General features: G+C 46.8%; 1 protein-coding gene across 1 annotated transcript in view; it reads right to left on the bottom strand.

The window, feature by feature from the left end:
• Window positions 1-14,553, bottom strand: part of kcnh5b (potassium voltage-gated channel, subfamily H (eag-related), member 5b) — a gene marked incomplete at both ends in the record, with an annotated part of 66,915 nt that extends 52,362 nt beyond the window's left edge. The window contains 4 exons of the mRNA XM_080522398.1: window positions 8,664-8,792; window positions 9,505-9,611; window positions 11,466-11,589; window positions 14,481-14,553. Coding sequence (XP_080378524.1) covers window positions 8,664-8,792; window positions 9,505-9,611; window positions 11,466-11,589; window positions 14,481-14,553 — 433 coding nt within the window. The remainder of the gene's footprint in view (window positions 1-8,663; window positions 8,793-9,504; window positions 9,612-11,465; window positions 11,590-14,480) is intronic.
• Between the last annotated feature and the right edge of the window lie 381 nt (window positions 14,554-14,934).

Raw genomic sequence — 14,934 nt, 5'->3', positions numbered from 1 at the left:
ATGTTTACCTCAGGAGAGACAGCAGAGACAGGAGAGACAGGGACATGTTTACCTCAGGAGAGACAGGAGAGACAGGGACATGTTTACCTCAGGAGAGACAGGAGAGACAGGAGGGACATGTTTACCTCAGGAGAGACAGGAGAGACAGGGACATGTTTACCTCAGGAGAGACAGGAGAGACAGGGACATGTTTACCTCAGGAGAGACAGGGACATGTTTACCACAGGAGAGACAGGAGAGACAGGAGACAGGAGGGACAGGAGAGACAGGGACATGTTTACCTCAGGAGAGACAGGAGACAGGAGGGACAGGAGAGACAGGGACATGTTTAACACAGGAGGGACAGGAGAGACAGGGACATGTTTACCTCAGGAGAGACAGGAGAGACAGGAGGGACATGTTTACCTCAGGAGAGACAGGGACATGTTTACCTCAGGAGAGACAGGAGAGACAGGAGGGACATGTTTACCTCAGGAGAGACAGGAGAGACAGGAGACAGGAGAGACAGGAGAGACAGGAGACAGGAGGGACAGGAGAGACAGGGACATGTTTAACACAGGAGAGACAGGGACGTGTTTAAAAAGCTTGACCCTGAAATTTGCTGACAGGGCGTCAACAAATTGGGGAAATCGCAAAGGTTTAGTGATTTAAAAATCACTTCATCTGAGCATCATTTGAAAGGTAAAAAAAGCTTGTTGTGAAATAGATATGCCCCAGATCCATAGGTACAAGCTAGTTGTCCATAGGTAACAGCTAGTTGTCCATAGTTAACAGCTAGTTGTCCATAGATAACAGCTAGTTGTCCATAGGTCAAAGCTAGTTGTCCATAGTTAACAGCTAGTTGTCCATAGATAACAGCTAGTTGTCCATAGGTAAAAGCTAGTTGTCCATAGGTAACAACTAGTTGTCCATAAGTAAAAGCTTGTTCTCACAAGGTCCAGAAGGATAATGCGTGTTTGCACAATAACTCCCAGGTCCACAGGGTCAGAGTCTGTTGTGAAACAGATATAGACAGATCACATCTCTCACATCGCTGTTCGCCAGTGAGACCCAGGGGCGTCAACATGGACCCCACGTTGTCCTGCTCTCCTGCTCTCTCCTTCTCTCTCCTTCTCTCTCTCCTTCTCTCTCTCCTTCTCTCTCTCCTGCTCTCTCTCTCCTCCACTCCGCAAATAAGATAATAGCGGCATGACTTAAGTACTATACCGTGCACGAAGAATAAGAACCGCCCGAGGGTAAAAGTGTAGTAAAAGGACACAGTCATGACCGCAGTCATGATCGACCAAACCCTTTTGTGTGCCATTACCCCGCGACAACAAAAAAGTGGGCTCTAAAATAGCCGTTAGCCGAAGGGTCTCTAACCTCAGACCCACTTTCAAGCCCTCTTCAAATGGAGGCGATTCAACGATTTGTCACAAAGTGCAGCAGGGTGAAAGGAGCCCAGCGCCTGGCCGCAGCAGGCTCACAACGGGAGGCCACACACACACACACACACACACACAGGCAGGCAGGCTACACACACACACACAGGCTGGTTAGACACACACACACACACACACACACACACACACACACAGGCAGGCTACACACACACACACACACAGGCAGGCTACACACACACACACACACAAACACACACACAGGCTGGTTACACACACACACACACACAGGCTGGTTACACACACACACACACACACACAGGCTGGCTACACACACACACACACACACAGACAGGCTGGCTACACACACGCACAGGCTGGCTACACACACACACACACACACACACAGGCAGGCTACACACACACACACACACACATAGGCTGGTACTGTATGGCTGGCTAACGGGTCAATGACGTGACGTGCATATTTTTGTGTCATGTATATTATTTCCATTTAAAAATAGATTAATCAAGCCCCGCGGTGGCGTAGCGGTCTAAGCACTAGCCACTAGTGCAAGCTGCCCACCGGGGACTGGGATCGAATCCCGGTCTCGCCAGACCCGGATATGGCCGAGGCACACAGGGAGCGGCATATTGAGCGGCCGCTCCCGAGGGCGGTATAGGACAATTTCCGGACAAGGATCCGTCGCGCAACAGTGCCCCCGGGGTGCCGGAATAACGGTGCTGGGCTCGAGGAGCCAGTCAGCTAGTCTGCCTGGCGATCTCCTCTGGGGCTGCGGGGTCGTGCGGCGGATCCTACGCAATAGGCAGGGGATAATTGGATGCTAGGTTGGGTTCAATTGGATACCAAATTGGGTGAAAAAGGGATAAAATCAAAAAAATAAAAATAATAATAATAATTTAGATTCATCAATTCAAGTATAGATTATGATTGTATTCTATACAACATGGTTAGTTTGAATGTCAGTACATTCTAATAATATTGATTACTTTGTGTTTTAGCATCTCAAACCCCCAAAATGTCAGGTGACACAACCGTCCCAACAAAGGAACAGATTAAGAACACTGTTAAAAGTGGTATTTTAATAATAATATATTCAATATAAAATACTGTGGCATGATTTTATGTTTGAAACCTTTCAAATAAACACACATTTACAAATAACAATAGTTTTAAAGCTATTGAGATAATTGAGGAACTTTTGTCCCGTCATTTTTTCCCCTAATGTCAGGGTGGCACAACCGTAAACATGGGACTTTTATTTTGAAATCAAGAGACTATTGCATCAGCCAAATGTTTCATCATCCAGAGGACCCTGTCTGACATCTGTGGCTGACTGAAAAGATTTGTAGAGTGCTCTAAAATATTGATAAAAATAGATAGTTTCACCTCAGAGGTAGAAGGGTATATTTTCCATGTCAGGTGGTACAACCAATGTAAAACTAGGAAAATGTTATTTTATCATAAAACTACTATTCTGTTTTAAAATGACTTGTATGATATTGCTAGCATAGGTCAAAGCTAATGCAGGTGTCCAAGTAGAAGCCTGTTTAATTTGAAATCAGTGGCAAAAGACAGGTGGTGCAACCGGTATGTCAGTTGGCGCAACCACAATTAATGCCACTATATGGAATAAATAATGTTATTTAAAGCTCCAAGATGCTCTAAAATGTGTATTTGTGTCTACTTAAATATATATTAACACTTTTAAACATTTCACGATTATAATGTCTTTAATTTTAATCATTTTAGATGCCACTGACAGTGAAGGAAAAAGCAGCCCCTAATAGATATAGATAGATATAGATAATAGATACATGACAAAGATTTCACTTAATAAATAAATAATAGGAAAATATAAATACTTTTACAAATAATTGGTTGCGCCACCTGACAGTTTTTGAGCAATTAAGTTAGATATACAGTAAAAATATATATTTAAACTAATTAACAAATGCGGCATGTTTAAGCACATTGTCACATACCGGTACTCAAAAATATAAATTGTATGTATTTTGAACAAAGTTTAAAAAAAAAACTTTTTAGAAGCCATGTCATTGACATAAACAGGCTGGTTACACACACAACAGCAGGCTACACACACACAGGCAGGCTATACACACACAGGCTGGTACTGTACGGAAGGCTCCACACACACACACACACACACACACACACACACACACACACACACAGACTGACTGGCTGGCTACACACACACACACACACGGACACACAGGCTGGCTACACACACACACACACACACACACACACACACAGGCTGGTTAGTGGCTACACACACACACAAACACACACACACACACACAGGCGGGCACTGTATGCTTTTACACTGATGCTCCAGTCGACCTTCCCCTTACAGGGATGTGTGTTACCAGCTGTGTGACTGGTTGTGTTACCAGCTGTGTGACAGGTTGTGTGTCCCCGTGGTTAGATTTCCCCAGGATTTAGTAGCAGGGTTTAGAGTGACTACACTGACTACAGTCTCTACTGTAACGGCCAAAACAACAGACTTAGAAAGCAGGCAGAAAGCAGGCAGAAAGCAGATAGAAAGCAGGTAGAAAGCAGGCTGTAAGGACATGGGGAGCGGTCACATCTTCCCACTTTACACCTTCATAAACCCTGCTGCCACACAACCACCAGATGAAGATGTATCTGAGGTCCTGGTTTGATCATCACCAATGGTAAATGGACTGAGTTATATAGTGCCTTATTCCAAAGCACATTACAACGGCCTCTCATTCACCTGTTCACACACACATTCACACACCAATGGCGGCAAGCTACCATGCAAGGCGCCGGCCAGCTCATTGGGAGCAATCTGGGGTTCAGTGTCTTACCCAAGGACACCTCAACATGTGGCCAGCCAGGGATCGAACCACTGAACTGCCAACCTTGCGATCATTAGACGCCGGCTCTACCTCCTGAGCCACAGCCTCTACCTACTGAGCCACAGCCTCCACCTCCTGAGCCACAGCCTCTACCTCCTGAGCCACAGCCTCTACCTCCACCAGCCTCTACCTCCTGTGCCACAGCCTCTACCTCCACCAGCCTCTACCTCCTGAGCCACATCCTCTACCTACTGAGCCACAGCCTCTACCTCCTGAGCCACAGCCTCTACCTCCACCAGCCTCTACCTCCTGAGCCACAGCCTCTACCTCCACCAGCCTTCACCTCCACCAGCCTCTACCTCCACCAGCCTCTACCTCCTGAGACACAGCCTCTACCTCCTGAGCCACAGCCTCTACCTCCACCAGCCTCTACCTCCTGAGCCACAGCCTCTACCTCCACCAGCCTTCACCTCCACCAGCCTCTACCTCCCCCAGCCTCTACCTCCTGAGACACGGCCTCTACCTCCTGAGCCACAGCCGCCCCCTTGACTCGATCTTATCTGGTTTGATCATCACCAGATGCAGTCAACAAACCCCTCAACAGGACTTAAACAATGGACTACTGGCTTTGCATCAGGCAGTACTAAACGGCCAGCAGTATATTTAAAATAGTGCTTGTTGCAACTGACGTATCTTTATCCACAATGTTTTAGACTGTAATCACTTCCTAAAATATGCAAACAAAGACTTTGGCAGTAATTACACACAAGCAATTATGCCCATGAGAACATTTTTAGGGAATTATATATTTATTCCTAGACTAACTAGCATTTGCCGCATGCATTTCTTTCTCAAGTCTTTCTACTTTGTACTCTCTGCCAATGACAATTAAATCCGAATCTGAATCTGAATCTGAGTTACAGCAGTTGGTTAGGGGAGGTGAGATTTCCTCTCCCACCCAATCACGATTGTGTCTGGGCTCCTGATTGCATGGGAGTCTGAAGGAGCCATTGTTGAAGAGGTTTTGTCTGTTACTTTGTTTGAAACAGCCTCTCAAAGGGGGTTCTGGGATGATCCCCCCAGGATGAGAGGCGGCTGAGGACGAGCGCAGCTCTCATTTACATTTACATTACATTAACATATCTGCCATTTAGCAGACGACCTCATCCACAGCGACTTACAACAAAATACATTTGTCTAAGCGAGTCAATCGTCTATCCGTGAGTCATTGTGAGAGAAAGTCATCTACTGTATGCTATCTCTCTCTACCCAGCTCTCTACCCGGGAGAGACGCGACTATAGGCCGTCAGCACAACAAGCTCTACGACCTGAGACATCTAAAACTTGAGACATTTACAACTTGAGACATCTATAACTTGAGACATCTATAACTTGAGACATCTATAACGTGAGACATCTATAACGTGAGACATCTATAACGTGAGACATCTATAACTTGAGACATCTATAACTTGAGACATGTATAACTTGAGACATGTATGAGACATCTATAACCCAAGACATCTACAACTTGAGACATCTAAAACTTGAGACATTTACAACTTGAGACATCTATAACTTGAGACATCTATAACTTGAGACATCTATAACGTCAGACATCTATAACTTGAGACATGTATAACTTGAGACATCTATAACTTGAGACATGTATAACTTGAGACATCTATAACCCAAAACATCTACAACTTGAGACATCTATAACTTGAGACATCTATAACTTGAGACATCTATAACTTGAGACATCTATAACGTGAGACATCTATAACTTGAGACATCTATAACTTGAGACATCTATAACTTGAGACATGTATAACTTGAGACATCTATAACCCAAAACATCTACAACTTGAGACATCTATAACCCAAAACATCTACAACTTGAGACATCTACAACTTGAGACATCTATAACTTCAGACATTTATAACTTGAGACATCTACAATCTCTTTCTTCCTCCATTTTCTTCCTACAACCTTTTCATTGTGTGTTTACTAGCGTAGTACAGTACGTAATACAATTCCATCTTTATAAAGAAGTGTTGTGTTCTCTTGCTTTGACAAATGCTGGCTCTATATAAACAATTGAAGTTCAACTTATTTGATAGACAGAAAGATACGCTTCAGGTTATTGATAGGAGACTTACTGAATATGTAATTATTCTGTAAAGAAACACAATTCCTAGTGGTGCCTCAAGGTAATGACAATATTCGTTTGAAACATCAGGAGCCAAATTAATCATTAATTAATCAACAGTATTTAGGTATATTTGCTACAACACTAATGAACATACTATCCACTGTGGGATGGCAGCCCTCAGGAACACAACAATGCATAAACAATGAGACCAGGACAGAAAAATACAATGACAGTAAAATATGAGCAACACTGAGAATAACACAGACACAATACCAGAACTAACCGTGTTATATAATGTCAGTGATCTATTGGAGCAATCTGGGATTGAAACAAAAACAAAGTGTTCACCCTGCTACTTGTTAATGGTAAACAGCTTGGGGAGGGGCTGGAGAAATGTAAACACTCTCAGATTCACAGACGGAGCATTTGAAGCAAGGCCCGGCCTCTAGGAGATAAACATGAGAGTTTGAACCATTTGGAGGCGATACAGCGTCTGTTTACAATTACAAACAATGGAGTAAAACAATCTTACATTCTGGAGGTTATGGCAGTTGAACGAATCTTGTGAAGAATGTTTAAGTTATATTCTTCAAGAATCAATGGCTGAATATCATTCATTTAAAAATAAACAAATACACTACTCCCCAGATTAGAACCCTTACCCCCTATAAGAAAGATTTTAATAATAATAATAATAATAATAATAATAATAATGATAACTTAAATGTATATAGCGCCTTTCACAAACCTACGGTCGCTTTACAAGGGAATGGGACAAACAGAACAGAGCCAGAGAGACAAACACACAAAACAAGAAAGTGTGAAACAGCTACTACAGGTTGAATGCAATGGTGAATAGGTGAATAGAATTTTCCCATAATACATTCTGTTTGGATTCTGTTTGAATACAAACGGCTGAAGCTCAGAGCAGGCTCTCATGGACTGACACGTGCGGGGAGAAACGCTCAGTCCAAGTGGCGTATCTCTCTCTGCCACTCAGCTGATCTGGCTGCTCTCTGGAGCGCGAAGCCTCAAGAGCTGATGGGAGCCAGAGGCCGCGTTCGTAAATTCGCTCTGGAAATCTGATCAGCACTCATGGAATGGTCTCATGTCGAAAATGTAAAAAACCAAAACACTGCGTCAATAAATCTCAATCCCGTGACCCTCCTCGCCTTCCCAGTGGATCTCTGAAACGTACTGGGGGAGGGGCTGTGGTGGGGGGGGGGGGGGGGACGACGACGACAGGATCCTTGTCAAAGGGCAAACTCGCCCCCGCTTAGCGCTGGCAAGCACGGCGCCGAGGGCAAAGACCTGACAGGGTGCATCAGTCACCAGGAGAGGAGAGGAGAGACAGAGAGAGGTGGGGGGGGACACAGAGAGAGGTGGGGGGGGACACAGAGAGAGGTGGGGGGGGGACACAGAGAGAGGAGAGAACGACAGAGAGAGGTGGGGAGGACACAGAGAGAGGTGGGGGGGGACACAGAGAGAGGGGGGGGGACACAGAGAGAGGTGGGGGGGACACAGAGAGAGGTGGGGGGGACAGAGAGAGGTGGGGGGGGACAGAGAGAGGTGGGGGGGGACACAGAGAGAGGTGGGGGGACACAGAGAGAGGTGGGGGGGGACACAGAGAGAGGAGAGGACGACAGAGAAGGGTGGGGGGGAGGTGGGGGGGACACAGAGAGAGGAGAGGACAACAGCCACTTACCCCCCTGCTGACCGCACCACCGCTATGTCGCACACTAGCGTGACAACGGCGAGCGCTCAAGACCCTTTTCATTCCTAGTCATTCAGACACCCCCCCCCACCCCCTCACAGCGAGCCAACAGTCCACAGTTTAACACTAGGACAGCCGTGCCTTTTTTTACCTACTATAAGAGCCGCCTCAGGGGACAAATGACTATAGTCTTTATAATGGGAAGCTGCTATTTACACACAACGACCACTAGTTGGCGCCGTCTTGGTAGCCTGCCTCCTACACAGAAAAACTGCAAAATAGCTTTATACTAGCTTATCCTGATGTGGTTTTGAAAATGTAAGGATACTGGGTGGCAGAACGCACATATCTAGGAAAAGTCATGAAAGGAGGGACCTGAAATTTGATCGAGTGCAAAGATATAACATTCTTTTTACTCACAGGGTCAAATGACCCCACCCACGGCTGTTCTAGTGTTAACTGCACATCTGCATGGGGGGGGGAAGCACAAAGGGGGTCCTCCCTCCCTCCCTCTCTCCCTCCCTCCCTCCTCAGGTTCCTCACCCTTGGTGGATTCGTCCTCGATGGGCTGTTTGAAGACGGTGATGTCCTTGAAGGTGCAGAGGAACAGCACCACCTTGTCGTTCTCGTTCCTGATGGGAGCCACCTGCATGTAGAACCACACTGGAGATCCTGCAGACGAGACAGACCACGTTTGTTTTTTGGGGGGAGAGTGAATATCACATGGCTGCATGCCTGTAGTCGACATCGAGCATCGACATCCATTCCTCTGGTTTCTTATATCAATCAAGGAGATTAGATGTGTAAATATCTATAGGTAAACTATCTATCTATAGGCTTCATCATTGGATGAACGTGGGTTTCAGTTGAATGTAGAATTTTAGAATTAGCCATTTTAGCCAGACGATTTTAATCCAAAGCGATTTACAATTACAGATTACAGGGACATTCCCCCCTGGAGTAACTGAGGGCTAAAGTGCCTTACTCAAGGGCACACTAGTGGTGGTGGTGGTGTTGATTCAGGCAGGATTAGAACTCACAACCTTCTGATCGCCAGTACAACTCACTATCCACTAGACCACCACTACCACCAATGTTCACGATAGCAGCCAGTGTTTTTTCTTTTTTTTTGACATTACATGTTTTTCTGCCAGACATTCGTCCTTTGGGCTCTGCATCAGTTTTTCATTTTTCCACAATGTCATCCCGGGTAACATGAAGCCTTCCAGCCCTGTTCTAGATGATAATTACAGTTCTGTAACCGTCAAGTCCAATAAAGATTCACAATAAGGGGAAAACCACAGAGATTCATCTGTCAGAATGTGACATTTTGAGGCAATGAAAAGATCATGAGGTAGAATTTGTTCAATTTATGAGCACTTACTGTTCTTCCTGTACAGGAGCACCTCGAAGCAGTTGGACTCATAATTATCAAAGGTCTGTCTGACTTTGTCTATCGTCTTCTTGTCTGTCAGCTCGCCGTACATAAAACTGGAAGAAAAGAGACAGACATTTTTTTTATTCATTTCCCAAAGCGATTGTTCATCTGATCCCTATCCTGTGGAGAAGCTCATGACATGGTGGGGGGGGGGGGGGCACTTAGTGGTGTAGTAGCACACTAAGGTGCATACCGCATAATCGCAAGGTCCCTGGTTCGATTCCTGCTTTCCCTTCTCTCTCTCTCTCACCCATTCTTCCTGTCAGTCTCTACTGTCTCTATCCTCCTCTCTCTCACCCATCCTTCCTGTCAGTCTCTACTGTCTCTATCCTCCTCTCTCTCTCACCCATCCTTCCTGTCAATCTCTACTGTCTCTATCCTCCTCTCTCTCACCCATCCTTCCTGTCAATCTCTACTGTCTCTATCCTCCTCTCTCTCTCACCCATCCTTCCTGTCAATCTCTACTGTCTCTATCCTCCTCTCTCTCTCACCCATCCTTCCTGTCAATCTCTACTGTCTCTATCCTCCTCTCTCTCTCACCCATCCTTCCTGTCAATCTCTACTGTCTCTATCTTCCTCTCTCTCTCACCCATCCTTCCTGTTAATCTCTACTGTCTCTGTCAATATAGAGAAAACAAAATGCCCTGAAAACAGAAATGCCCTAAAAACATATTTTAAAAAAACAGCTCATGACATGAGACATTACAAATGTTTATGACAGCTTTATAAATAAACGATCAAGCTCAAAGTCTGCACGACTCTTCACAGACCTTGGTCAGTACCTCAAACAGAATCTATATACGCCATTTAGCTGACGCTTTTATCCAAAGCGATTTACATTGCAATGAGTACAAAATGCATTTCAGTATATAAGAGGTGCCAGCGGGAATCGAACCCACAACCTAAACGTTGTTAGCCCCATGCTCTACCAACTGAGCCACAGAGGACCACATATATATGTGACACAGTCTGATCATTTGCTCTGCATGTCGGCAACCAATCAAAATGTTCAGACTTTTCTTTTGAAACACAGAACTACGTTTCAACGTTGTTGAGAATCACAACACCAACTCGCTAGTAGAGCCAAAATACTGCAACAACGCAATGGATTGGGTGAGTAATCCCCACTGCTACCTATACTACTATTGCTAACTATAACACTACTTTACATTGTTAGAAGGCTCACAGAACAAGCTGTGTTAGCTGACTAGCGACGTGTCGTTGATTTTCAACAATGCGGAAATGTATTCATATTTTTCGAAAGAAAAGTCTGATCATTACATCGGATCCCGACATGAGGACCACAGTATTAGCACGTGTCACATATATATAGTGCCCGACCAACCAGAGCATGCCTGCTGTGGTACACCCGCTCCAGTGATTCCTGGGCTCAGCACACAGTCCAACCCTGAGCAGGGCAGATATGGTCTCAGGTTAAGGTCAAGGCCGCTACTGGCTCATAGCAGGAGGAGGAAACGGAGGCCTTTAGGCTTCGGCTCAGCAGGCCCTCTGCCCTGGGCTTAGCGAGCCCTTTGCCCTGGGCTTAGCCCAAGGAAACCTGCAGTTAAAAAGGCCCTTAGAGTCATATTTTAAACATTTGACTGACTGACAGACACCCCAGACGGCACCGCACCAGGGCAGACTGGTTGGTTCCCCTTGGCAACAGTAATTGGATCCATTTGAAAGTCTTTCTGAGCAGGCAGCAGGCGAGGGACTCGTCGAGCACGAGAGAGACGCCAGATGCTGAGGATTTTTTCGGCGTGACTTTGCAGCTCCCTACTTCTATAATATGTTAAGTGGCCCGTGCGAAAAAAAAACACTGACTCATGGAACCACTTTCAAGATTGTGCCAGTAAAAATAAAAAATCATCCAACAAAGGAAAAACAGAGAACCAGCTTTTTTTTACCTGCAAGTGCTGCTTTTCTGCATCACCTCGGCTCTGTGGAAACCAGACAACTTGCAGAATCCGTCATTACTGTAGACTACGGGCCACTCCACAATCTGGGCGTTTCCCAGGAGGAAGCTGGTCTCTGAGGTATCAGGGACAGGTCAGATAGGACAGGTCAAAGGTCAGAGAGGACAAAGAGGAGAGGACAGAGAGGACAGGTCAGAGAGGACAGAGAGGACAGGTCAGAGAGGACAGAGAGGACAGGTCAGAGAGGACAGGTCAGAGGGGACAGAGAGGACAGAGAGGACAGGTCAGAGAGGACAGAGAGGACAGGACAGAAAGGACAGGTCAGAGAGGACAGGTCAGAGGGGACAGAGAGGACAGGTCAGAGAGGACAGAGAGGACAGGACAGAAAGGACAGGTCAGAGAGGACAGGTCAGAGAGGACAGAGAGGACAGGTCAGAGAGGACAGGACAGGTCAGAGGGGACAGAGAGGACAGGTCAGAGAGGACAGAGAGGACAGGACAGAGAGGACAGGACAGGTCAGAGGGGACAGAGAGGACAGGTCAGAGAGGACAGAGAGGACAGGACAGAGAGGACAGAGAGGACAGGTCAGAGAGGACAGGTCAGAGAGGACAGGACAGAGGGGACAGGACAGAGAGGACAGGTCAGAGAGGACAGAGAGGACAGGACAGAGAGGACAGAGAGGACAGGTCAGAGAGGACAGGTCAGAGAGGACAGGACAGGACAGAGAGGACAGGTCAGAGGGGACAGGTCAGAGAGGACAGGTCAGAGGGGACAGAGAGGACAGGACAGAGGGGACAGGTCAGAGAGGACAGGTCAGAGGGGACAGAGAGGACAGGACAGGACAGAGAGGACAGGACAGAGAGGACAGAGAGGACAGGTCAGAGAGGACAGAGAGGACAGGTCAGAGAGGACAGAGAGGACAGGTCAGAGAGGACAGGTCAGAGAGGACAGGTCAGAGGGGACAGAGAGGACAGGTCAGAGAGGACAGGTCAGAGGGGACAGAGAGGACAGGTCAGAGAGGACAGAGAGGACAGGTCAGAGAGGACAGGTCAGAGAGGACAGAGAGGACAGGTCAGAGAGGACAGAGAGGACAGGTCAGAGAGGACAGAGAGGACAGGTCAGAGGGGACAGAGAGGACAGGTCAGAGGGGACAGGTCAGAGAGGACAGAGAGGACAGGTCAGAGAGGACAGGTCAGAGAGGACAGAGAGGACAGGTCAGAGGGGACAGGTCAGAGAGGACAGGTCAGAGAGGACAGAGAGGACAGGTCAGAGAGGACAGAGAGGACAGGTCAGAGAGGACAGGACAGAAAGGACAGGTCAGAGAGGACAGAGAGGACAGAGAGGACAGGTCAGAGAGGACAGAGAGGACAGGTCAGAGAGGACAGAGAGGACAGGACAGAAAGGACAGGTCAGAGAGGACAGGTCAGAGAGGACAGAGAGGACAGGACAGAAAGGACAGGTCAGAGAGGACAGGTCAGAGAGGACAGGTCAGAGAGGACAGAGAGGACAGGTCAGAGAGGACAGGTCAGAGAGGACAGGTCAGAGGGGACAGAGAGGACAGGTCAGAGAGGACAGGTCAGAGAGGACAGGACAGAGAGGACAGGTCAGAGAGGACAGAGAGGACAGGTCAGAGAGGACAGAGAGGACAGGACAGAGGGGACAGGTCAGAGAGGACAGGTCAGAGGGGACAGAGAGGACAGAGAGGACAGGTCAGAGAGGACAGAGAGGACAGGACAGAAAGGACAGAGAGGACAGGTCAGAGAGGACAGAGAGGACAGGACAGAAAGGACAGGGCAGAGAGGACAGGTCAGAGAGGACAGAGAGGACAGGACAGAAAGGACAGGACAGAGAGGACAGAGAGGACAGGTCGGAGAGGACAGGTCAGAGAGGACAGAGAGGACAGAGAGGACAGGTCAGAGAGGACAGAGAGGACAGGACAGAAAGGACAGGACAGAGAGGACAGAGAGGACAGGTCGGAGAGGACAGGTCAGAGAGGACAGAGAGGACAGAGAGGACAGGTCAGAGAGGACAGAGAGGACAGGACAGAAAGGACAGGTCAGAGAGGACAGGTCAGAGGGGACAGAGAGGACAGGTCAGAGGGGACAGAGGGGACAGAGAGGACAGGTCAGAGAGGACAACAGCACAACAGCAGCAAAAATCGTGATTCAAGCTTAAGAGAGGCCATTTATAGCGATTATTAATTAACTCTACTCCCAAGACCATGCCAGTCTCTGCAGGAGGCATTCCATTACACAGTGTTTTACAGAGCCCTGATAAAGGAAAAAACTCTGCCATTGTTGATAGCATTCAGAATTCAGATCATCCAAACCTTTGGGCAAAGATGAATACAATGATAATAATTTCGATTATTTTAATCTTTAATGATAAACAAACAAAATAAACCAGCCTGAGTACTTCTAACGCAGATATATTAAACAACTGATGGTCAATTTGCTTGTGAAGTGTGAAGCAACCACTTCATGCTGCAATACAACATAGTCACGCTGCTTATGAAGTCTGGTCGCTTAAAAACGATGTGATAAAGAAAAGTATAGTTTAATATCGATGTTTCATATTTATGCCTTTTGATATAATCACAACTAGTCAAATGAAAAGTACCGCAATAATCTGTCTTGCAAGATCACGACATAAACTTTGTAAACAAACAGATCTGTAGGTGCACAACAAACCGAAGCTAAGTCGTATAAAGACCGTAAAACCGTATATCAAAGCAAATGAGTAGAAATGTAGGCCTATATAATAATAATAATAATAATAATAATAATAATAATAATAATAACAACAACAACAACAATAACAATAACAATAATAATAACCTTTATTTGTATAGCACTTTTCCTGCAAACGTTGCAGCTCAAAGTGCTTTAACAAAATAACATATTATAGAAATAATAAATAAAGGGAAATAAATCATCCAAACAATCTATAGCTTTCTATGAGCATAACGCAGCATCCTCGCGGACAGGTAGGTAGGTAGGTACATACCACTCGAGCGTCTGACAATGTTTTCCAAAAAAGTGTTCTGCGGTGCCACAAGCCCTCTCTTTCCCCCGGGCATCCTGCGGACGGGCGGTGGTGGTCGGGGTCGTGGACGACTGTGACGGCTGTCAGAAGACGGTAGTGTGGGTGGGTGTCAGCCCGGTAGTGTGGGTGGGTGTCAGCCCGGTAGTGTGGGTGGGTATCAGCCGTGGGGATGGAGAAGCTCATGGTAACACTGCGCTTTGGTCGCTCCGAGCGCACTGTGGCACAAGAGCGCGCCTGCGAAGCGCTGCATCCTGCAGGCTCCGGGGGTCTGGGAACGCATGCGTACCATCACACAGATCCTCCGCTGGTGTGGGTGGGGGGCTCCGCGGTCTCCCCATGCAAGCAGAGGAATGAGGCACGAGCTACAGAGTCGATTTATGATTTTATGGCACACCTCTTTCATAACTGTATGCGA

Source organism: Nansenia antarctica, assembly GCF_963989245.1.
Source record: "Nansenia antarctica genome assembly, chromosome: 1".
Lineage (NCBI taxonomy): Eukaryota > Metazoa > Chordata > Actinopteri > Argentiniformes > Microstomatidae > Nansenia > Nansenia antarctica.
The sequence above is the reverse complement of the archived record's forward strand: the minus strand, read 5'-3'. Positions and strand labels throughout refer to the sequence as shown.